Raw genomic sequence first — 23163 nt, forward strand, 5'->3', positions numbered from 1 at the left:
TTTGATACGTCAGTCGTGCACATACTCGAGATGCAATATTCACATTGACGTTAGGGGCGGTAGTATAGGCATAGTATTTGACCGCACGTGGGCAAGACCGGCCTTTTTTTACAACTCTGGGTCTGAATTCTGTGGTCTGCCTCCAGTAACATGCGTAGCGACCTGCATTGTAATGAAGCAACAATGCGCACACTTGGTCAAAAACCATGTATATCTCAGGCCTCATGATGTGAGCTATGGTATTAATCAGGCTTGTGCAAAATTCCAGAATTGAATTGAAACTGGCTCTTAAATTCCAATTCAATTCTTGAATTTCACTGGCATTTCAATTGAGGTAGCAAACAGGAAGCAGAATTGCAAAACACGAATTGTGCACAACCCTGGTATTAATGTGAGACAATTTATAATACCAGAAATGACTGAGTTTCACACCCATGAGAGCTGGTCAATTACATCGAGTTTTTTTTACATGACGGGAGGGCTCCACAAGTGATGATGTCTGCCACTGATCAGCATCGCACTTGTTGAGAAGATAAAGATGTGATGGACTTCAGGGTAAAGAGTGTGAGGTAGTATGAAGGCTTCAGAATGGTGACATGCTGTTTACACTGGCTGGTTGATGTGACCAAATTGTGAAAAACTATTAGCAATTCTAAGCTTATAAATTGTTTCTTTGTCACATTCAGCAAATATCTCTAGTGCACACTGTCACATTCCGCAAATACCTCCTATCCATTTAGCGAGCACACTGAAAAACACTCGCGGTTATCTCCACAGCCCTGGCTCCATACATTGAAAATAGTGTGCAGTCTCTCACACATCACTATTGCAGCCAATAACAGACATCCCAACCTGCAAAAAGCCATTTCAGGGAGGTACCCCCCCCCCCCCCCCCCCCCCCAAAAAAAATAAAATAAAATAAATATAAAAAATTACTTTAGTCTGATTGAATAGCCTATGTTTGTTAATTAATTCTACTCAGCACACCAAATAAGGAAGGCCTATAGTTAGAAATTGTGATAATAAAATATGTAGATTTTGGTAGTTTGGTCTTTATGTAGCCTTGGCAAATAGCCATCTAGTAGGCTAGTCTGGAATAATATGCACAAGAAATGACACTTGTTAAACTCACCTCAGCATGTCTTTTCAATCATTTAACCCGCCATGGGCAATGCTAAAGTCACTGTTAGCCTACAAACAGTGCAGCATGCAAGACTATCGTTATTTTGTAACTCTTATGAGACAAGGGTAGGCCAAAGATTGTTAAGGCGGAGCAATCTTTGGTAGCCCTACACTTTTGTGTAGTCTGATGTGAAATGGGTCCTTTTTGGGGGGCACTCTGCCTCTGCCGTGACGCTCCTGTTCCTACTGAACTGAACATGAAACAGGCCAATCAGACTCTCTGTCTTGAACAGCCACACACGCACTACCTCTCTCTCTCTCCATCCCCGTCGTGTGCGCGCTACACTCAGATGCACACACGATTTGAAGTTTCGGTCTCGTGTGCGCGCTCTTGCTCTAGATTCCGGGAGATTTTATCTAATTTGCGGGCATCATGGGGCCGTTATCAATATGCGGGAGACTCCCGGAACTTCCGGGAGACTTGGGATGTCTGCAGTAAGAAACAGGTGTCGTTACTTTACACACGCAAACCTATGGAGCACTGTGAGAGATGCACATGAATGCAATTTAATGATTGTAAAATGAGACCTAACTGTGTAGTCCATGGAAATGAAAACCAAAGACAATATCTTGCCAGCTGGTTATATGAGATTCATATAATAAGGGAGTGTAAAGCAGCAGACTCACAATGTTGTGGTTGAGGTAGCATCGCTAGAACCCTCTCAAGAAGTTTTTATTCATCCTCTTTTTTTTTCCCTTTTTTTTTTACTTTTCCACTGCAAGCATTCAAAATGTGTGTATATGGCATAGCATTTCCTTCTTTAAAGAACTGGTGTTAAGTTTTCAAACTCAAACATGTTTTTGGAGACTTTTTCTTTTCAATGTTTGTGAAAGTACTGCATTTACATTCAGTGTGTTTTTTTGTCTTAAACACAGCCAGCTCAAGTATATATGTATTTATTGATTGATTGATTGATTCAGTGGGACTGAAAAGAACCTTTAAGGTTTCCCCCAACGGGATTGGGGAGCACCATAAGAAAATACAAAAACAACAATTCTAAACTTCAAAAATAATACAGATGGATAAACTATATTCCAAACATTCAGTATGCTATTAAACCAAACACACACAGACACCCACCCACACACACACACACACACTCAAACACACACATGCACGCATACACAAAAAATACCCTCTGAGCCTTTAAAATATAGATATAGGTAAAAAGGGGAAGGCAAATTTCAGTTTAAATGGTGGTTTTTTTTGTTCCCTAAAAGAGTCATTACATCTTTACAGATCATGTATCCATGTTTTCGCCATTTAGAGGACACATAATGCCCAAATCCTGTCCGGCTGCAGACACAATAAAAACTGTTGTGGGGGAAAGCTCATGAGGATAATGTTTAACTGTAGTAAGGACCCCATCTGAGTTCTGTCTTCTATTGGCTTCTATCTAAAAGCACTGTACATTAATGTATATACATATGACCTGCCTTACAGTGCATCTCACTCAGTAGCTTACGTGGGGCTTTGCGGTGTTTAACGCCAGATGCCTCTTATATACGGACACCTGACACACATTTATATGCAACCCCAAATGTGTCTCAGTGACTACCTTAAAAATACATTACTCTTGCGCTCTATGTGACATGTGCTATACTTTTGCATCCCATTAACTACATGGGGCAAAGTTTATCAATGTCATTGCTTTGCTTGTTTTAAGCATTATAAACTGAAGCAGGAAACTGCTCATGTTAGTTAAGAGAAAACTGTGCCTACACTCTATTATAAACGTTTCTTACCATTGGAGGAGGAGGAAAGGCCATTCTGTGATGGAAAGAATACTATTCGGCAGAGTGAGGAAAACATAAAAACATCTACTTCAGCTGCTGGGCTAGACTCAGGAAGGCTGAAATGAGTGTGACTTTTTGAATCAGAGGCCTTTAAAAGGGCTGGAGTTGGGAGATTATGGCAGGGCAAATAGCAGACGTATGCAAGGGTGGGCCATATGCGATGGACTAAAAAGGAGCAAATATAAAGGCCATGTGTTTGGAAGAAATGAAATGTCTGTGGCAATACTGAGCTGCGATATTAGGGTATGCCCACCAGGGGGCAGGACTTGGAGAGTATATCATTGTGTTTGTGCAGAGCCCCGTCCAGGTCCAACAGATTTCCATTCACGGTCACCTCCATACAGCCCGTGTAGAAAGCCGATACAGGAGTGGACACCACCGACACATCTATAAATAAAGACAAAACAGACGTAATGAGGCAGGGAAAACGAACACACAGACATTACGTGTTGCGGCTATACTTTAAGAGAGCTCTGATTTGATGAAGGTTCATTCCACCAGGAGCATCATCAGAAGGTCATGTCAAAAGTATTTCAATTTGATCCAGGTAAATGTGCACATTGCACAATGCAGATGTGCGCCATAATGGGCACAATGAAACATACAATAGTTTTGCGTTGCAGTTGGTTTCCGTTAAGCAATATCCATTACAATTGTTTTTTAGGTCATGCGAGTAGGTCATCCATATTTTACCTGGCAGTGAGGTTTTAAAGTATTCTAGAATTCTGTCACAGTTACAGCAAGAGACAGCAAGGGGATTAGACGTGGAATGACCGACAATCAAATCTGTACACTATGCTCATTATATTTATCAATCTACAGTACATGTATTCACTTAGCAGAGGCTTTTATCCAAAGTGAATGTCATGTCAATTTTATTACAAGGGCCATTTTCCCCAGAGCAACTCAGGGTTAACTCAACTCGCGCACAACGATGGAAGCCGGGAATTGAACCCACACCTTTTCATGCTACCGAGTGAAATAAACAGAAACATATTCAAGCAATGCAACCCACCTGGCAGGCCTCCAATGAACGTTCCGTAGGGTGCAGCGAGATCCAGGTCCTTGCCCTCCGAGCTCTCACTTTGACCTGGTTGGCCATCCACCTCCAGCAGTGTCAGGTTACCTGACACGGTTACATTCACCAGGTGAGCCCCCGACCCACAGAGAGGCACAGCAGCACTCGCCACCACGACATCTCCCATAGACACCAGCACATGCTGTGAAATAACACAAAGAAGCTTTAAAACTAGTAGACAAAGGAAGGTTCTCCGCGCTTCTGTCGTTTAGCGACAATCCAATGCAACCAGGCAAGGACAGATACTTTAGAGAGTACGCCAAGGACAAGGATGAAGATGTGACTTCACATCGAAACGTTAGTCAAAGTTAATGATGTTTTGCACCTTTTAAGTAAATAATAAAGAAAATTAAGAAGACATCTGAGCTGCACCGGCATCCCTCTCCTTCTCTTTAAAGCTTTAAAACTAGTTTGTAATCATCTCATGAATTATTCACATATTGACATCCATAATGCGCACCCCAACAATATTTCAGTATGAGTTATTAATTAATATTCTATATAAAATTAACAAGTTACACCTCTCCATAACTTTTGATATTAAGTATTTACAAGAAGAAATTGATCTGTATGTCTCAGTAGTTGGACAATAAGTTATTGTAGAACAAAACAAGTCACTGGAGCACATGCTCTACTTTGTCATTTAATAAAAGTGCAAACTGGAAAGTCCTTTAGCGGTGTCACAACAGTAACTAACTAGCAGTCAGTTGATGTCTATGTGTGTATCTGAACATTGGACACTGTATATTAATTCCTGTTTAACTACGAAACTATGAAAAAATGGGTTCATTCATATTTCTGTTTTATTAGCATCTCCTTCAGTGGTAACCAACACAAACAGTGTCAACACGATTTATTAACTATGACGTTTCACAGGGTGGTTAACAGTAAAATCGGTTACTAGTGTTACCATAGTTACTGATTTGGCTCTCACCTCTCGCCACTCTTTCTTGGCAGGGTGATAGTCGGAAAGAGAAATGGAGAAAGAGACATCATCTTGGTGAATTAGGGCAAAGAGAACACCCAGAGATGAGGCTGCACGAATGTTTAACTGCACATTCAGAGTCTGCGGGTCACCTGGGAAAAGAAAATGTCAGAATGCTAACCTCTCTTTTGAATTACTTTTACATTACATTAGATTTATTCATTTAGCAGATGTTTTTTCCAAAGCAACTTGCACTCAATTCATTACACTCAAGTCAATTATATTTCAAGGACATTGTTACATTACATTGTCCCCAGAGCAACTCAGGGTTAAGTGCCTTGCTCAAGGGCACAACGGTGGAAGTCTGGAATTGAACCCACAACTTTTCTGGCTACTGCATGCTAGCCCAGCTCCTTAACCACTACGCTACCACCGCCCAAACAAATTTAAACAAATACAGTACTTTCATGTTAGCCACATTGTGCAGGACAATAGCCCAATGAATCAGAAACATACTGGTAGTTTATTTACAAGACGATTTATACAGACAGTACCAGACTAAATTCAAGATGGCGTTGAACGGTAAAATTCCTTAAGGTACTGTCTGTATAAATCGTCTTGTAAATAAACTACCAGTGCTTTTTCAAAGTTCTCCATGTCTCGTTTTAAATGTCAAGACCCTCGGAAGTCTACCAATGAAGTATGGAGCTACTTTGAGCCTCGTAAATGGTGTAAAACAGTGATTTATTTGCATGGCTAGGCCGATGCCCGAGGCACTGCAACGAAACACTGTTGGTAGCATTGGCTAACTAGCGCCAGATTGTGAGTGCAGGGGACAAGCCGAGGTGAGCTATGAGACATAAGTTCACACTCAGTATCATGTTTCAACACACTTTAGGTCAATATCACACCAGAATTCTCCTTTAATGTGCAATTCAGCAATACAGACTATTGATGTTCAATCCCCAATGGTAGAACACGCTACCAGCACAGGGAGGCGTTCCTCTCAAGATTTTATACTGTGTCTATTATCACCAGTACGCTTTTCTTGTAGGGAAGTTTTCTGAAAGATATTTTCACTAATGTTCAAACTATTCCCGTGTAAAAAAGCAGCTAGCAGCTAGTTAGCCAATTTGGGTCAAATAAACACTAGTTAACAATAGTAAGTTTATACACTCACCATGGCTGTGGTTAAAGAAAGCGAATCCAGAGCCATTATAGAAGGCTCCACGCTCCACCTTTGAGAAGCACTGCATGTGCTCGTTATTGAGCACCGTCTCCTGAATCGACGAGTCCTCTCCGGTCAGCCAGCGCCACTCTCGCATACAGCCGTCTAATCGTGTGTTCACCTGCATCTCAAACACAAGCACGCACACACACACACACACACACACACACCTTGAAGATTATTTCATTTTTCTCCAATAAGTAAACATCAGTTTACTTACACAGCAGGGCTTCTGGAAAAGTGCAGCTAGGTATCTTTTTGTATTTTTAGCCACAGAAATCATTTTAAACTGCAGTTTTGCGGGGGCGCTGTGGCGCATGGGGCAGCAGCATCCATCCATACCACGTTCGGGTCCAAACACCCATGGGGACCCGGGTTCGAATGCGACTCTTTTCTCTTTCTCAACCCATCTATACGCTCCCACTTGCTTCCTGTCACTCCTCACTGTCCTATCTGCATAAAGCCAAAAATCCTCCAGAAAATGTACTTCAAAATAAATTTTAAAAAGTGTCAGTTTCACTTGACAGTCCCTAAAAAAATAAATATAATTCCCCTTTATTTCACTGAAAGGCTCTCAAATGCAGGCACTTCTATGGGGCCTGTGTTTATTGGAGACTCAGCTAGTAGAAGTTTTACGGTAATCCTTCTGATGAGAAGAATTCCAGACCTCTCTCTTTACTCACATTCAGTTCCTCTCACCTTACTGATGAGGCCATCTTGTTTAAAGGGGATCCCACCAACTGTGAGGTTGAGCTCATGCAGGCCTTTCTTCAGAGTGAAGAGGTCTCCATTCACAGCAATCTTCATCACTGCTTCTCGGTCAATCTTTATCACCAGACTTCGCCCCTGCTCCTCCACAGAGATCTGTGTGATAATAAAAATATGCAACAATATAATATCAGTTCATTTAGCGTTTATTTTGGTACTTATTGAGTTGGTCTACAGAGGTGGAAGACTTAAAGGATAATTTGGGTATTTATCACTTTGAGTCCCTTTTCTGGTTTGTTTTGGATGAACTAAAGTGGTGGACACCAAAATTTTGACGATGGATCCGGTCTCGACTTTCTGAGTTGTTTTGAATCGCCTTTGAACGTTTCAGAGTAGCTGGCTATGGGCATGCACAAACATGTCCTTAAAACAGCCCTTAACGTTCGTTTTTAAAACTGTACAACTCACTGAATGGTTATAGTGATATTTGTTGATATTCCAAAACAAGTAGCGTAGCGAAATACAGTTTCTGTTGTGTTTTATTTGGCATTTTGTAAAATCCCATTGATTTCTGTTGGAAGACTCTTTGCTCGTTGATATTACTGCACTACTGGAAACGGAAAGGGGGTCTGTTTACATTTGGTTGTAGTCTTTTCGCGAGACCTTCTTTTACTGTCTATGCTTCAGACTTAAATATTGAGCAGAAGTTTATACATGGTTGTGAGGTATCTGAAAAAATAGTTCCACAATAGCAAATAACACGGATTGAAATCATACATTGCGCCGATATATTTGTTTTTAATAATCAACGAACACCACTAACCACTCGGTGAGTTGCACAGTTTTGAAAACAAACGTTAAGGGTTGTTTTTAGGGCTGCAGCTATCAATTCTTTTTGTAATCGATTAATCTAGCACTTTATCGATCGATTAATCAGATAATTTTATTTTGCATTTTTAAACAACCAAAACAAATAATGCTTAACGAAAATGACATGGCTGTAAAATGATCAAGCAATTGGCACAGAGGTATTTATTCTAACTCCAACATTTGGCTCCAAAACTAAGCCCATTTATTGCAATTTACCCATTTAGTGTTTATAAATGCCAGCGCCAACAATTAAATAATGTTCAAAATGCTCTCTGTAAAATTGCAGCCTCTTGTGCATGACTTAGCTGGGTGAACAAAGCTGTCCATACTATGTTGTGAAGTGCTGGGAGGGAGAAGAGGGAAAGCAATTTAATGTATTAATATGCACAACAAGTTTCATGTTGTAATCTAGACTTGACATCAAAGTAAATATCTTTTTATGTAGATTTCTACACCTGCAGCATTTACCATTAGGCTACTAACAAATAATGTTACCATTGGGCTACTAAAAATAGCCAACATTAGGCTACTAACAAATAATTTTACCATTAGGCTACTAAAAAATAATTTCTGGGGTGAGCCTATTTGCTATGGTAACCCAGCAACCTGTGTATGTGTGTGCACGCGTGCGGTGCTTGAGGGAAGATGAGGGTGCATGCATGTGTGTATAAAAATGGGTTCTTTTTTAGGCATACTGTCTTGCAATTGAACGTGAATACGTTTACTACTTAAAAACATAAAAAGCGTACGTAGATAGATGATAGATAACCTAGATAGATTGATAGATAGGCCTAGCCTAGGCTACTTTATTGACGCTTGGTGAAACAGCATGGAGTGCATGTTTTCGTATCAGATGCTTGTTCTTTTCCTTTTTTGAGTATGTAATGATCCCAAAACTTTACTTGAAAACTTTAGACATTCTCTGCTATTATGGACATCTTGACTCCGCCATCGTGCCAGCTAATTCAGAACATAATCTATGATTCAGAATGTATCACGATTCACGCGCTAGTGGTGTGCTTCCCCAACAACGGACCGTGTGGAACAATCAAATCCCTGCGCGTATAGTGCGCGTCATAGGAATTTAACGAGGCTTCGAGGCAGGGTTTTTGCCTCGAGTAATTTTTGTAATCGAGTTATTCGAGTAACTCGATGAATCGTTTCAGCCCTAGTTGTTTTAAGAACATGTTTGTGCATGCCCATAGCCAGCCACTTTGAAACAGTCAAAGGCGATTCAAAATGAGTCAGAAAGTCGAGACAGGACCCATCGTCAAAATTTCAGTGTCCACCACTCTAGTTCATCCAAAGCAAACCAGAAAAGTGCTTAATACCGGAATTATCCTTTAAGGCGTGTCTTAATGGCTTATCTATTTTTTTTTTTTTAGATTTGCTTTAGTGTATTTCACAGTGGATAACACAAGGCTCATGCACGTTTTGAAATGCCTTCTCATAGTCTACACAAGCTATGCGGACGATGCGTCCCACCAGTAGAAAAGGATGACCCGTTACTTACACTCGTGTCATGTTAGAAAAAATTGGACATTTATACTACGTAAGTACATGTCAGACCCTCTTTGCGTAGCTGGTTGCATTGATCACATTTGCAGAGCTTGCGTAGACTATGAATCAGGCATAACTTTCAATTTTAAAAACCCTACACATCAGCTGTAATATAGTTCCCTTTAGAGTGATATGGTGACCGCTGACCTTGTGCCATTCGCCATCGTTGACCTCTGGGCCACTGCTGGTGATGCGGCTTACAGCTCCATATTTTAGTTGCAGCTCCAGTTTCCCATGGTGAATCGCCAGCACAATCCAGGAGCTATTGAGGTGGCCACCCGCAAAGAAGATAACACCTTCCGGGTCGAATGTCCTTAGGTCAAACTCTGCTGTGAAGCTAGAATGTCAAAGGACAAAACACATTTCCTTTAATTCTCATGCTACTATCAATCAGTTTTTAAATGCAATGTAATGAATCAAAATAGATTTACAGCTGTACAACATATCGTATTATTACTCTAGAGAATAATGCAACACTTTTTTTTAAAGTGAAACTTAAGGAATCGAAACAGTAGTTACAGTAGTGCAACATACACAAATACGATAAAGGTCCCCCCCCCCCGCCCGATCGAACCCCTTCTTGACCATCCACCGACTTACCCTGTTTGAACCCTCCGGCGAAAGCGTAGTCTGACCACTGGTGACCCACTGAACATGCGACCCAGATACAAAGAGCGTGCATTACGTTTCAGGTCCAGAGGCACACAAGGTTCCAGGGGCTTTAATGGTTGTTCATTGGATTTGGGAGTGGGGGTGATGGGCAGGGGGAAAAGAACGGGTGTGAGACCGAAGTAGCAGGTTTCATGTTCATTATGTGAAAACGACGTTCTATCTGAACATGTTCATTGTGTAACGTTGTGTAATGTTGTCTAGGTCATAGACAGGTTACAATATTTTAAAACATTGTCAAGGTGGCCAAGCAACCATTATATGTTGTACAGAGCTTCCATTACTGACTTCCTAGTCTTCCTAAAAGTATACTTCTGCAGTTACTGGCGGTTCACGCCAAGAATAATAATTATAACTAGCTACGGTGATGATAACTATAACTAGCTACGGTGATGATAACTATGACTAGAAACGGTGATGATAACTAAAGTGAATGACAACATCCACACATGTACAGTACCAACGACTTGAAGAACAATATCGTCAGGGATCACATTCAGAGCAATTTTGAGAACGATAAAAAACACAATAATACAAATCCATACAAAATTAACTCTCCTAAGGGAAATATTTGAATAAAAATGTTGGTTTGGTTTGGGAACCAAAAACTCACCTCACAGGTCCTTAGATCATGTGACAACTTCTTCCCTTGACGTCCATCACAGAAGCAGCGGAAACCTCCAGGCGTATTCACACAGTCCTCCTCACATAACTGCGATTCACATTCATCCACATCTACCGAAAAAGACAGCGACCAAGAGAGAGAAAAGATGTTGGTCAGAGTTAGGGCTACAGCAGCAGTGATTTGCACAGAGGGGTTAATCTATAATCTATACTGTAAACAAGGGAATGGCACAAACATGGTATATGAAAACTTTTATTTCTTGAACTTTACTAAATAAACTTATAAACTTAACTAAATATGATGGACAAAGCACTGTTTAAAAGTTCACACACAACCATGTTCTGATGTTATTGTAAAAGTGTTTTGGGTATCAACTGTTTGGACAAATGGGTCATTTCGTGTCAAATCAGAGGTTGTTGCTGCACCGTCTCAGATTTTGTTCAAATCTTGTCTATATGAAGAATGGGTTCCAAAACCAAGGACTTTTATTTCTATTTTTATTTCTATTATCATTTCTGTTCAAATCCGATGTCTTCATATTATTTTCTGCTCCTGAAATTCCTCCAGTTTTACAGCCTGAAAATCACATTGTTTGGTAAGCAATGTTTGGGCATTAATATAATAAAAAATATTATTTATAAGCAGCCCAAAGTTTGTAGGGTGGAGGACAAACATGTTCTCAGTATGACTGAACCATTAAAAGTTTTTATGGCATTCTCATTGACTTTCTACAAATTCCTAGATTGGAAAAAAGTGCAAAAAGTGTGACATTAAAGGGGTGGTTCAGGATTTTGGACATAGGACCTCATTTCCAAGTAAGCAAGTGTGATATTTATCAGTGGAGACCGTTTTCAACACGTTTCATCCAGTCGTTCTAATTGCAGAGTTCGCAGGTGCTAGGCTAGCGCAAGTCAACGGTATGTGCTAGCCTGCCACTAAAAACAGTCTTACCTACTCCAAAGGACACTCGAGGCAAATTCCAGACAATCGATGTAAATGTCTGTGTTGATAGAATAGTGTAAGAAATACAACTACCCTCGCATCGCGTTGCAATAGTTATACTTTGTTCCCTGAAGTTGGTAGTAGTCATTTTGCATCTCAGCGGCGGACTGATATTACCAAGGCTACTACTAGGTATCCCCATTGGAGTGCGCTTTACTGTTTACTTTTTGGCGCAGTACTACTAACTGGAGCAAGTATAATTCCGCCGCTGCTAAGACACTAGTCCCTCAAAATGTAATGCGATCGTTGAAATGCAAGGATAGAATAATGTTAGAAATAAAACTATCAATACAGACATTTACATCGATAGTCTGGCGTTATAATTTATTTGCCTTGGGTGTACTTTGGAGTGGGTAAGACTGTTTTTAGTGGCAGGCTAGCACATACCGTTGACTTGCGCTAGCCTAGCACCTGCGAACTCTGCAATTAGAAGGACTGGATGAAACGTGTTGAAAACGGTCTCCACTGATAAATATCACACTTGCTTACTTGGAAATGAGGTCCTATGTCCAAAATCCTGAACCTCCCCTTTAAGGGTAGTATAAACTTGTTTTTGTACGCATCTGGTGCCAATCATTTTTTTTTTCTCTACATATTATATTTAATTAATGTTGTACCAATATTTGAGCTCTCCACATATAATAGGCTTGAAGATTTTAAGGATTAAACAAGGGGAGGTTGTGTTTTTCGGTCAGTTTCAGAGGAGTAAAATGTATATGGAGTAGCTAGTAGACACTTGAAAATCTATGTGAAAGTAGCTCAGTGTATGGGCATTTAGTGTAGTGTCAATGTTGTACCATAGATAAATAAATTGAGTCAAAATCATCATTTTGCCCCAAGGCCAGGAATGAAAACCTATAGGTATAAAATGTAACCAAGTAGGTGTATTTATGCATGAATGAAACATGGTACATCATTGGCACTTTATACACAAAATTACTATAAACTGAGCTATTCCACGTTGATTTTCACGCTATTAGCATACCATTTCAGTGCTATGAACATTTCCAAAAAGTGTACCTTGTTTTATCCATCATAGAACGTGAGTTTTGAGTGTTTTATCCATCATATCTTTATGTGCATTTATCACAGAAACCTGAAATATTGGCTCAACATTAATAAAGTATTGTATTTGCAGACAAAATAATGATTGGTGCCATGTGGATACAAATAAAATAGTATACATGATCCTCAATATCACCAGTTTTGCAACACAAATCATACAAAAATGATACAAACAATTCTACAAAGACAAGGGTGAAAAGATGTATGAAAACATTGGAATTGAACAAAAATATTTTACAGTTCTTAGTTTTGGGCCTTAAATATTAGGTAGACAAACCATTTTCCTGGATTTTGTCTGATTTGACATGGAATGACTCAAATACTCAAAGATGTCTACCTAAGAAAATTCAGCTAAACAACCCAGATAGTTGTTTATAAATGTTAGAAGCTAACACAAACACAGCAGTTTAAACACATTTCACCATCTACACATTTTATGGTTTATGTTAACGTTTTTTTTAGCAGACACTTTTTCCCAGCTACTTATGATGGCATCAATAAACATTACATTATCATTAAAAGTTTAGAGTAAAATCAAATGGACTAAATACCATTTAAAGAATAATAACAAGAACCATACAAATCACAACTTTGTTAGGAAAAAATAATTTGTTACATTAATGAATTAGTTAATTTTTAGTTAAACATTGCTACTCCATAAAGGCATGTCTAAAAAAGAGCATATGGGACGGAATGAGTGCAAGATAGAGGTGGTCTTTAGAACGTGAGTTTTGAATGTACAAGATAGAGGTGGTCTTTAGAATGTGAGTTTTGAGTGTGCAAGATAGAGGTGGTCTTTAGAACGTGAGTTTTGAGTGTGCAAGATAGAGGTGGTCTTTAGAACGTGAGTTTTGAGTGTGCAAGATAGAGGTGGTCTTTAGAATGTGAGTTTTGAGTGTGCAAGATAGAGGTGGTCTTTAGAATGTGACCTTTTTGACACAGGAAGGACATAAAAAATAAAGGACAAATAACACTCCTTACCCAAGCAGCTCTTGGTTTTGTTGTCATAAATGTGGCCCTCTTCACAAAGACACTCGTAGTCCCCTATCAGGTTAGAGCACCGTGCAGTCCCACATACCTCAGGGCTCGTTACACACTCATCTATATCTGAGGGGGCAAAGTGTCATGATGAGCAAACATTACCATATCGATGAGCAATATTACCATATCAAAAACACAAATAATACAGTACAGCAAACTAAAAGCTCTTGCTACTGAACTCCAACAGGGGAGGGTAATGGTTTTGCCACACTTCCCCAGAACTTACCAACACAATTGCGGTGTCCAACCAAAGCATAACCTTGGTGACAAGAGCAGTGGTAGCTCCCTTGGGTGTTTTTGCAAAGGTGGTCACACCCACCATTCTTCTCACCGCACTCATCCACATCTGTGAATTAAAACAAGAAAAAATATATACTGACCACATTCATCACATATAGCAGGTATATACTACCCTGGAAATCCAGAGTTCTCGCGAGAGCACAATTTGAATTGTGCCCGCAAGATACTCTGGCCACGAGCAATAATCCAAATTTCTTCCATCTCTCGAGTGAGAGGGACCAATCAAATCGGTGTAGGCGGGACAAAGGCGAGCTACGCTGATGACTGACACTGATGAATTGTTGTGATTGGTCGTAGCGTTATCCAACTGCGTGCAGTGAGAGTTTCAAATGCATGCTTGGTGCCGCCCCTCGAATTGGGCCATTTTCATTACTCGTGGCCAGACCCTTAATCAATTCTTGTACCCGGCTTCCACACGGTAAAATAAGTAGATTTTTCTTTGTGGTGCATAGGACTCTAGGGGTTGTTAAACATAGTACCTAAAAGTATTAATTTTACATTATAACGTTGGTGACATCCAAGCACCTCTCATCATCTTGAACATCATGCTATCTAGACGCAGCAGAAGACGCCCATTACGCTTTGGTGTGGAAAGTCACGATTGTATTGTTACATTGTGTGGCCATTGCAAGTAATTTTCATTATTTTTTTTTAATGGTAGTTGAACTAGATGTAAATTAACTGGATGATTTCGGTTTTTCTTGTGCCATGTCCTCTGCATATCACGGTAAAAAGCAATGTGTCTGTGTGCTGCAGAAGAAAACATTGTGGCAATTGATCTCCCCTGAGATCATTCAGATCAGGACTGCATTTCAAGGTGGCATGCAATCCATAGATATTTATAGCTTTACGGTAGCAGGCTGTCCATAGAATTAGATACACTCCATAGATGTATATGATAAAATTTGTTGTGGTGGGTCACATATTACGTTTGCATCAGTCTTGTCTTCCATAGCCAATGATAGATGTATAGACACAGACATGTAGAAAACAGGAATAACATGCTCAACGCCTTAATCTGAACTGGAATGGGGGCCGAATTCACCTTTTAATGAATATAACATTTTTGAATATCATCAGTACTTTTTAAAGTACTTTCTTTAATTTCCCCAAGGCCAGACCGTTTTGGGCCAAACGCCTTTCTTCAGCATGCGAAGTGTGGCGAAGTGTGATCTGGCAAAATCGCAAGAGCATGCTGAGGAAGGGTGTCTGGCCTAAAGCGTCCGTGGGGTGATTAAAAAAAAAGTACAGATGAGTGCTGTCCTTGATTCAAAAAATAGACACAGAGATGTGCCATAGAAAGAAATGAGTGACGATGTACCTTTGTCACACTTTGGGCCTGTCCATCCTGTGAAACAGTGACACAGGAACTCGCCCTTTTTGTCCTCACAGCGCACCGTACCTCTGGGATAGCAGGGTGATGGGGAGCACTGGTCAGGGATATCTGAAAAGACAAACCAAAATCATTCTGGTCTCAGTGTATCATTGACAACATCATAGCTGACCCAGAACAGCTACTGTTTTATGGATGAATTTGTGCATGCATTCATGAGTAGCCTTTATGAACAAGAGACAGAAATAAATAGTTGAGCAGAATATCAACTCTGCAGGATGCATGCCGTTGTGCTCCTCAGATGAACAATGTCTGGCTCCGCCACCCGTATGCTCAGGGCAATCCAAACCTTTCTCATCTGCTGTTCCCCATTGGTGGAACGCACTACCAGTTCCTACCAGAGCAAGAGCATCACTCTCTACCTTCAAAAAAACTCCTGAAGACCCAGCTCCTCAGAGAGTATCTCCTCTTGTAGCACTACCTACAACTTCATTTGCTAATTCTAGCACTTACCACCTGACTCGAACTGACACTTGACTATATGGAAGTAGCACTGCTGAACTAACTTGTCCTTATAGCACTCTACCCTTGATTGTGTCCTTTGTTGGGAGTCGCTTTGGGTTAAAAAGCGTCAGCCAAATGTAATGTAATGTACATGCTCCCAAACACAGCTGTTATATCAAGTCTAAAAGAGGCATATAAAGTGTGACAATCGGACATCTGACAATATAAACTGTGACAGACAATCTTCAAAACATGTTCACTTAGCAAAGTGAAAACATTGCTGATGTAAACCTTAAAGGGTCACAAATCACCTTTTATACAGGCCAGATGTTTCAAATAGTAATCTCTTGTCTCTATGTGGTTAGGTACATGCATTTTGAACATGGTCCCAAAACCTTCTAACCCCTTAAGACAAATTGCAACATTTTTGGACATTTTCTACTTTGGAGAAAAACAGGTGTGCACGCAGCTGTTTCTGTAGTCTGTTGGCTAGTCTGCCTCAGACACAAGATGAAAAAGGGATCAAACTGGTTTGCAACTGAAACACTAGCGGAAAGAATGCTAACTTAAAGTAATGTAATAGTAGGATAGGTTGTTATTACAATAAGTATAGTATATATACTCTTTTGATCCCGTGAGGGAAATTTGGTCTCTGCATTTATCCCAATCCGTGAATTAGTGAAACACACTCAGCACACAGTGAACACACAGTGAGGTGAAGCACACACTAATCCCGACGCAGTGAGCAGCCTGCTACAGCGGCGCTTGGGGACCAGTGAGGGGTTAGGTGCCTTGCTCTCAAGGGCACTTCAGCCGTGCCTACTGGTCTGGGTTCAAACCTGCAACTCTCCGCTAGCGCTAACCAGTAGCCCACGGCTGCCCACAACTGTAGGCTGTTAGTCCAGGTATCGCCATCATCCCCATTTGTGATTACCCTTAAAGCAGCACTTAAGAGGGGGGGGGGGTTTATTACCTTAAAAATAACATTTCCAAAATCATTTTGATGGAACGTAAGAACACATTTTAAAGTATATTTTTTGGGGCGTTTTTTTGCATTTATTGACAGGACAGTGAAGAGGCTGACAGGAAGTGAGTGGGAGAGGGAGATGGGGTGGGATCAGGAAATTACCCGGGTCAGACTTGAACTTGGGTCGTCGTGGGCACTTGGACTCGGATGTGGTACGGGCGCCTCTGGCACATAAAATCTTAATAGGGCAAACGGCACTTCTGCCACACTTTGAGCGGGTTGCACGCTTGCAATATAGACTAAGCAAGTTGTGGTAGCGGGTAGGTAACACTGAACCCCTCCCACCACTAGTAGGCTCGTAGGTGTTGTTAGCCAGCAGTTAAGCCGACAAAATATGACAATATATGTTTGATTGTGAAAAGTTGCTGATTCCTCAGTTGATGTTCGTAAGCCAAGTAATTCAAGTAGTCAGCAATTTAGCCGGTGGGTTCACTAATGTTATGCCTACTGGCTTTGACAGCTAGCATGCTAGTTAGACTGTACAAATAGATACTTTTAGGATACTTTTAGGAATTCAGAGCTCCCTTTCTACAGACCGTCCATGCATTCCCTCTATATCGTCTCTGAGTTATGTTTATAGTTTGTTAATAGATTGCACATTGACAGTGGTTACTGTCCAGTGGTGACAGACCAGGTTCACAATAGGCATATTGTAAATCAAGACTGAATCTGTGCATAGATGAACGTTACTGATCATTGTTATGGTTGTATGGAATTCCATGTCAATTTGCCTAAAAAAAAAAATAGCCAACTGTCCAGTTAGCTTATAGCTAGCATAAAGCCAGCCCATACGACATTGAGATTCAGCCCATGTTCACCTAAGCCAAGACTGTGTCAAACCGCATACTTCAGTACACTGATAGTGTGCACTGAGCGCTTACTTGCATTGTTCCCACTTTTCAATGGTAAGTATTGTCCCAATATCTGCACTGCATACTTAAACTATGTATTTGAAGTGTGCAAGTAGGCGGTTTGAGACACAGCCCTAGATTATCACTCTTAGAGGGTGTTCATCATCACAGTGCCCTCCCCTGTTGAACTGGTGTAACGCAACTGAGGCAGCAACAAGCTATTTGTCCCAAACCAGACATTGCGGCAATGTCTGGTTTGGGACAACCCGGTAAAAAAAATGCATGAACAACTGAAGTGAATTAAGATCAAGTAAATTATGTCACGAGGAAATGATGTGACCGCAATATCGAGAACAGGAAAAAATAAATGAAAGGGTGACCTGTCAGTGAATCGGTGAGACCAATGTCAGTGAGACTTACTGTGCACGCAAGTAATTAGGTCCTGCTTCTTTTTCTCTGAGTCCCCAAATTTTTCCACACATGCTGGACATAAGCAAAGTAAGAGAATGGGTCTAATTACAATTGGTAATCACTGTTTCGTTTAAAATGTAGGTGAGAGATTAAAAACTAACATTCCTTGACTAAATAGTTATTGATAATAAAATCCTGAAAACATGATGATGACTTACCCAAGTACTTGGGGTAAAAGTAGTCCTGAAATGAACAGAGCAAGAAAATATAAATATGAGATGTTGCCCAACCATAATGCATTCAGATACACCAAGTGTCTGTGGATGTGTGGTTGCCTGCATACCATAGCTTTTACACATTTAACTTAAAATAAACAACAACAAAAAAAGCCTAGTTATAATCAGGCCTGTGTGCTGTCAAAATTATAATTTTCATTTTTGCAATTGAAGGTACTATCAGCAATTTTGGATGACATCACTTTCTGTGATATTCGAACAAAACACCACAAGCATACTCTCACTAATCCCCTCCCTAACCCCCGCCCCCCCCCCTTTCCCCCCCCCCAGTGATTGGCTGGGGGAGAGGCTAGCTGCACTTTGTGTCCAGTCCATGGAGCCAGGGTTGTAGACCACTTTTTTTACAGTGTACTCACAGAATGAAGTGTTATGGATTTGAGCAGATTGAGAGGAGATACTCTCTGAATGAGACAAAAAGTGTCATTGGTTAGAATAGCTGACAGTATCTTTAATTTGTGAAATGCGTTGAAATGTGCACTAATCCAGATAGCAAGGGGCTGGCGGACATCTGTCGACCCGCTGGGGGCAGATCTGGGGGCAGATCTGGTGGTCCACTGGCAGGTTGCAGACAAATTCCCCAATATTTTGCCACTCTTTTTCATTTGTTCGGTTATACTCCATATATCATTTTAATAACTTTTCTTAATATTCATGACAAGTTAAATTTAAAGAGATGGTGGTCCAACGGCGGACCACAAGTGGAACGCCACCAGCGGCACACCACCAGCGGTCCGCTATCTGCCAATCTGATTTGGCCATCTGGGAAGTTACACGACATCTTCATTTAGATCATTTCTTTTCGTACATCTGTAATGGTTAAAATAGGCTACATGGTGTGGTTTCCATCAGAGGCTCCCACTTCCTTCCTCACAGAGCTTCGGTAAGTTCACAGACTATGCAAGTTTGTTGAGCTGTTTAACTTCTGACCCAACAAGCTACACACCACTTATCCTGCTGACCTCCCTTGTTGTGAGCTCTTGCCAAAGTTCTTGCCATTACACTGCATTTTCATCTAGTCACATTTCAAGTATCTTCGAACTTTTCATGCTGCATGCCTTTCAAGCTGACAGTCATTTAGATGGCTTTGGAAATCTGTAGTCCACCGGAGAGAATGCTTTCAAAGTAAAAAAGATGCTATCAAACAATAGTATTTGTTTATAGAGTTGTTAAACATTTTTCCCTTGTGGCATTTGTATTTAAATGAGCTTTCCTTCAATTAATCGTATATTTTTACATTATTGCAAGTTCATAGTTATTATCCAAATTACTCTTATTCATGGTCAGGCAGATGCCCACAATGTATAGGCTAGGGGCTGAATACTTATGTTATCAGAATATTTTATTATTAATTACAGAAGACAAATAACTTATTTAGTTTTTAGAAATATCCTACAGCATAAGGTTGGTGTGGTGTTTGCGTGTCAGTCAGTATGTAAGGTCCAATACAGTACAAGTGAACTATATTTCTAGGGTCCTATGTTCCCAACTCTATAAAGCTCATAATGGAAACTTGAATTCCTCTACTGAAGGACATAATTGAAACTTGATTTCCTCTACTGAATTCACTTAATATGACATGGACTGTTGCGGGAACTTAAAGGGCATTAGTACTTCCCAGCACTCCCATTGGCTCTTCATATACTGTATATTAGGATTACACTTGGAGGGAAATGTATGCGAAACACACACACACACACACACACACTCTCTCTCTCTCTCTCTCTCTCTCACATTCAAGGCATTTAAAAAAGAGCACCATCAAGTTCAACTATCAGTGCAAATTCTGAGGGGGTTGATTGAATCACTCTTGAAATATAGCTTATGGGCAAAAAAAGAACCTTTGGAAATGGAATTGTTCTGAAAGGGATACTTTGCGCTAGCCTGGCCCCACCCTCCTGGAATTCTCAGTTCATTCTGTCACAATGTCAAGTGCAAGTGGGGACAACTAAAATCCTGAGTCAAAACCGGACACAAGTCTCCAATCACTGCTAGCCCAGACATGATCTCAGAAAAATATTAAACAATGGGTTGACTAAGATAAGACTTTTTTGTCCATAGAATTTCTGCAATCATCTTTAAAATCTTCTGCATCTTATTTATGTGCATTAATAGCACTACATTGTGGTGGGCTACAAGCCAATATGATCCATTGTTCCTTATCCAACATATCTAAAATGGGACCTGTTCCCCTGGGAACCAAATAGGAACTAAGTGGATTTTACCTTGTGATTAACTACAGTAAGAGCCAGAATCCATCCATAAAAGTGTAAAACACAGAGCTGCCTTGATCTACTAAGATTGTATTTATTCTTTTTTCTTTTATTAACGTCACTGCTATTTTCTCTTCCTCTTTTCTTCCCTCTCGTGCTGCAGAGGCTGGAAGTTACCCGGTAACTAGTCACATCCCCACTGCAGTCAGAAACTGCAGAGTCAGAGAGGTGCAGCATGAGCCATGCACATTCAGGATGAATAATTCACAACTGCCATGCAACCAGTAGTAGGCTACTTATGTCACTGACAGTGCCAACTGCACGCAACACAAAATATATCTTTCAATTTCACTCACATTGCCTTCTTGACGTGCCTTGCCTCCTTGCGTGCAAAAAGGATGCATGCGTGCAACTCTCTCCTCCACCCACTGCTGAGGAGGTCTCATCCATGTTAACTCCCTTTTCACCTTCATGCTGGACAACTTTCCCTTCACACACTCCTGCTTGTTCCCCTTTCAGCTCTCTCTCTACTCAGCCACTATATATAACATTAAAGATTCGACAAAGCATAGTGACTAATTTTTTATTTAATTAAAGGACTAATCCTCTCTCTCCCAGGTGACCAGACAAGTCATTTGATTAACGAATTGCATATTGGCTTTCTAAAAGCAACCATGCCAAACATTATTTACACGTAGGCTATAACATGACACATGCCAGTGGCCAATTTACTTGTCAGTGTTAGCCAGGGAGATATGGTCCGGGAAGGTTAAGTGTTAAAGAGAGATGGATGAAGAGTCGAGAATATGATGCTGGGGGGAGGGGGAGGGCAAATGCGTGTCCATTCAAATAAAACCACTACAACTTCAATCGTCAGCATCCACTGCAGTAACTCCGCGTAGATCAGCTGGCTCTGCAACGGAGCTATGAATCATCACCAGAGTTAGCCGCTATCTGGAATATCATCTCAACGTGAGAGAACTTATCCTAACTACAGGAAGGGTGTGACTTCGTCACAGCACCGGAAAGGAGAACGAGTGTTCTATTGCAGTCTTGCTGCGATGCACTGGCGTTCACGAGTCACGATGGAGGAGTTTTGGTCTCATCCAGGTTGACATTCGTTCAATTTGACTAATTACAAAGGGACTTATCATTGGCTTACCGTGCATATTATGTCCTGGAATGTAAAGACCTCTTTAGAATAGGCTAGGCTACTGAAGGTGAAGGCCATGAATTTCAGCGAAGGTCAATGAAATAACTTGCCGAAACAAGTATCACCGTAAGCGATTCTCATCTCTCTGAAAATGTATCATTGCGGCAGGATGCGGACAAAATCGCACAGTAACATATGCTACACATTTCTCTTAATGTGAACTCATATTGTGTAGGCTAGGCTATGTAGTATGTCGTGAATCTAACATTTGCCATGGATAACAATGAAATATTGCCGCTCACCGTCTCGGGGTCATTTTCAAACACTTCTCTCGCCTCCTCCTTGCTGCATCTCTCCTCGACGCACTCTCTCTCCAAATGTCCTTGTTTCGTCTCCTCAAAAACTTGGTATGCCCGCCTGTGTCTCCATAAGAACTGGTTTGCTTCTTCCGAAGATAGTTTTACTAGAGAAAATTAACAAAACAACCTAAATCACTGATCGAACACAAAGTCAATACTACACTGCAGAAATTGACCTCTGTAAGCTAATTCGAATGAAGGGATGGTGTCCATATTTTTATATTTTGAGGACATCTTGTGACGAGCACTCGCCACAAATATTGAAACAACACGATTTGTTTACTTACGTTCCGATGTCCAAGAGACAAACTGTAGCAGGATTAGCCACGAGCTCAACAACTCCACCACGGTCAGCGGCATGTTTGCGTCTATATAAGATGAAGAAACTTTCAGTCCAATGGTGTGCGAGCAATAGTACAGCACTTTTCAATTGGTGCAGTTGAACAATCTTAGTCTGTTCATGGTAAAAACCGACCTACGTACCTTCAGCAGCAGGCACACCTTCCAAAGGCTACATGGATACGTGGACCGTAGGCTACACGACTTTAATATTTTGCCTCCATCCCTTCTGAAGTGGCAGCTAAGCCGCAGATTCGACGACAGATGACCAACAGAAAGTTATTAAAGCAAACATAAAGGCGTTCCCAAAGTAGACAGTTCCCCTGAAGTGTAAGTGGAACTTGGTACGGAACTTGGTGTAGCCTACTGCAGGCTATTCCCCTCCGCTTGCAGTGCAGACTCACACACTCCACCAAATCCGTTGAATCACAATGACGTAAAATTCCCCGACTGAGTTCTGCCAAACGGGGGCATGTGCGCATGAAAGTATCCAATTATGATGAGGCTATTTTTTAAGTGTAACTGTCTTTAGTGATATAGGTATAGGACTATGCCACACAGATGCACCACCCACCCCACAAATCAATAGCCTACGTTACTCATAGAGCCTGGCTAATTAGGTCAACGAAT

The 23163-nt window shown here is 40.8% G+C and overlaps 1 protein-coding gene across 1 annotated transcript; it reads right to left on the reverse strand.

Annotated features, from left to right (window-relative positions):
- Window positions 1–2063: 2063 nt before the first annotated feature.
- Window positions 2064–23008, reverse strand: gas6 (growth arrest-specific 6). Its single transcript, XM_042079915.1, has 16 exons — window positions 22678–23008; window positions 22482–22562; window positions 22138–22298; window positions 18395–18419; window positions 18186–18248; window positions 15372–15494; window positions 13977–14096; window positions 13691–13816; window positions 10631–10752; window positions 9949–10067; window positions 9496–9685; window positions 6910–7074; window positions 6163–6331; window positions 4992–5134; window positions 3995–4199; window positions 2064–3366 (listed from the first exon to the last, which is right to left on the reverse strand). Exons 2-16 carry the CDS (start codon window positions 22552–22554, stop codon window positions 3218–3220), a joined length of 1953 nt encoding a protein of 650 aa, XP_041935849.1. The 5' UTR covers window positions 22555–22562; window positions 22678–23008; the 3' UTR covers window positions 2064–3217.
- Between the last annotated feature and the right edge of the window lie 155 nt (window positions 23009–23163).

The sequence above is a fragment of the Alosa sapidissima genome, chromosome 23 (genome assembly GCF_018492685.1).
Source record: "Alosa sapidissima isolate fAloSap1 chromosome 23, fAloSap1.pri, whole genome shotgun sequence".
NCBI lineage: Eukaryota > Metazoa > Chordata > Actinopteri > Clupeiformes > Clupeidae > Alosa > Alosa sapidissima.

Coding starts and splice junctions, on each gene's coding strand:
- gas6 (XM_042079915.1), bottom strand. CDS start 22,554: ATGCCGCTGACCGTGGTGGAGTTGTTGAGCTCGTGGCTAATCCTGCTA. Junction 14,097..15,371: donor AGGCCCAAAGTGTGACAAAG/GTACATCGTCAC, acceptor TTTAATTCACAG/ATGTGGATGAGTGCGGTGAG. Junction 6,332..6,909: donor AAGATGGCCTCATCAGTAAG/GTGAGAGGAACT, acceptor TTTGAGATGCAG/GTGAACACACGATTAGACGG.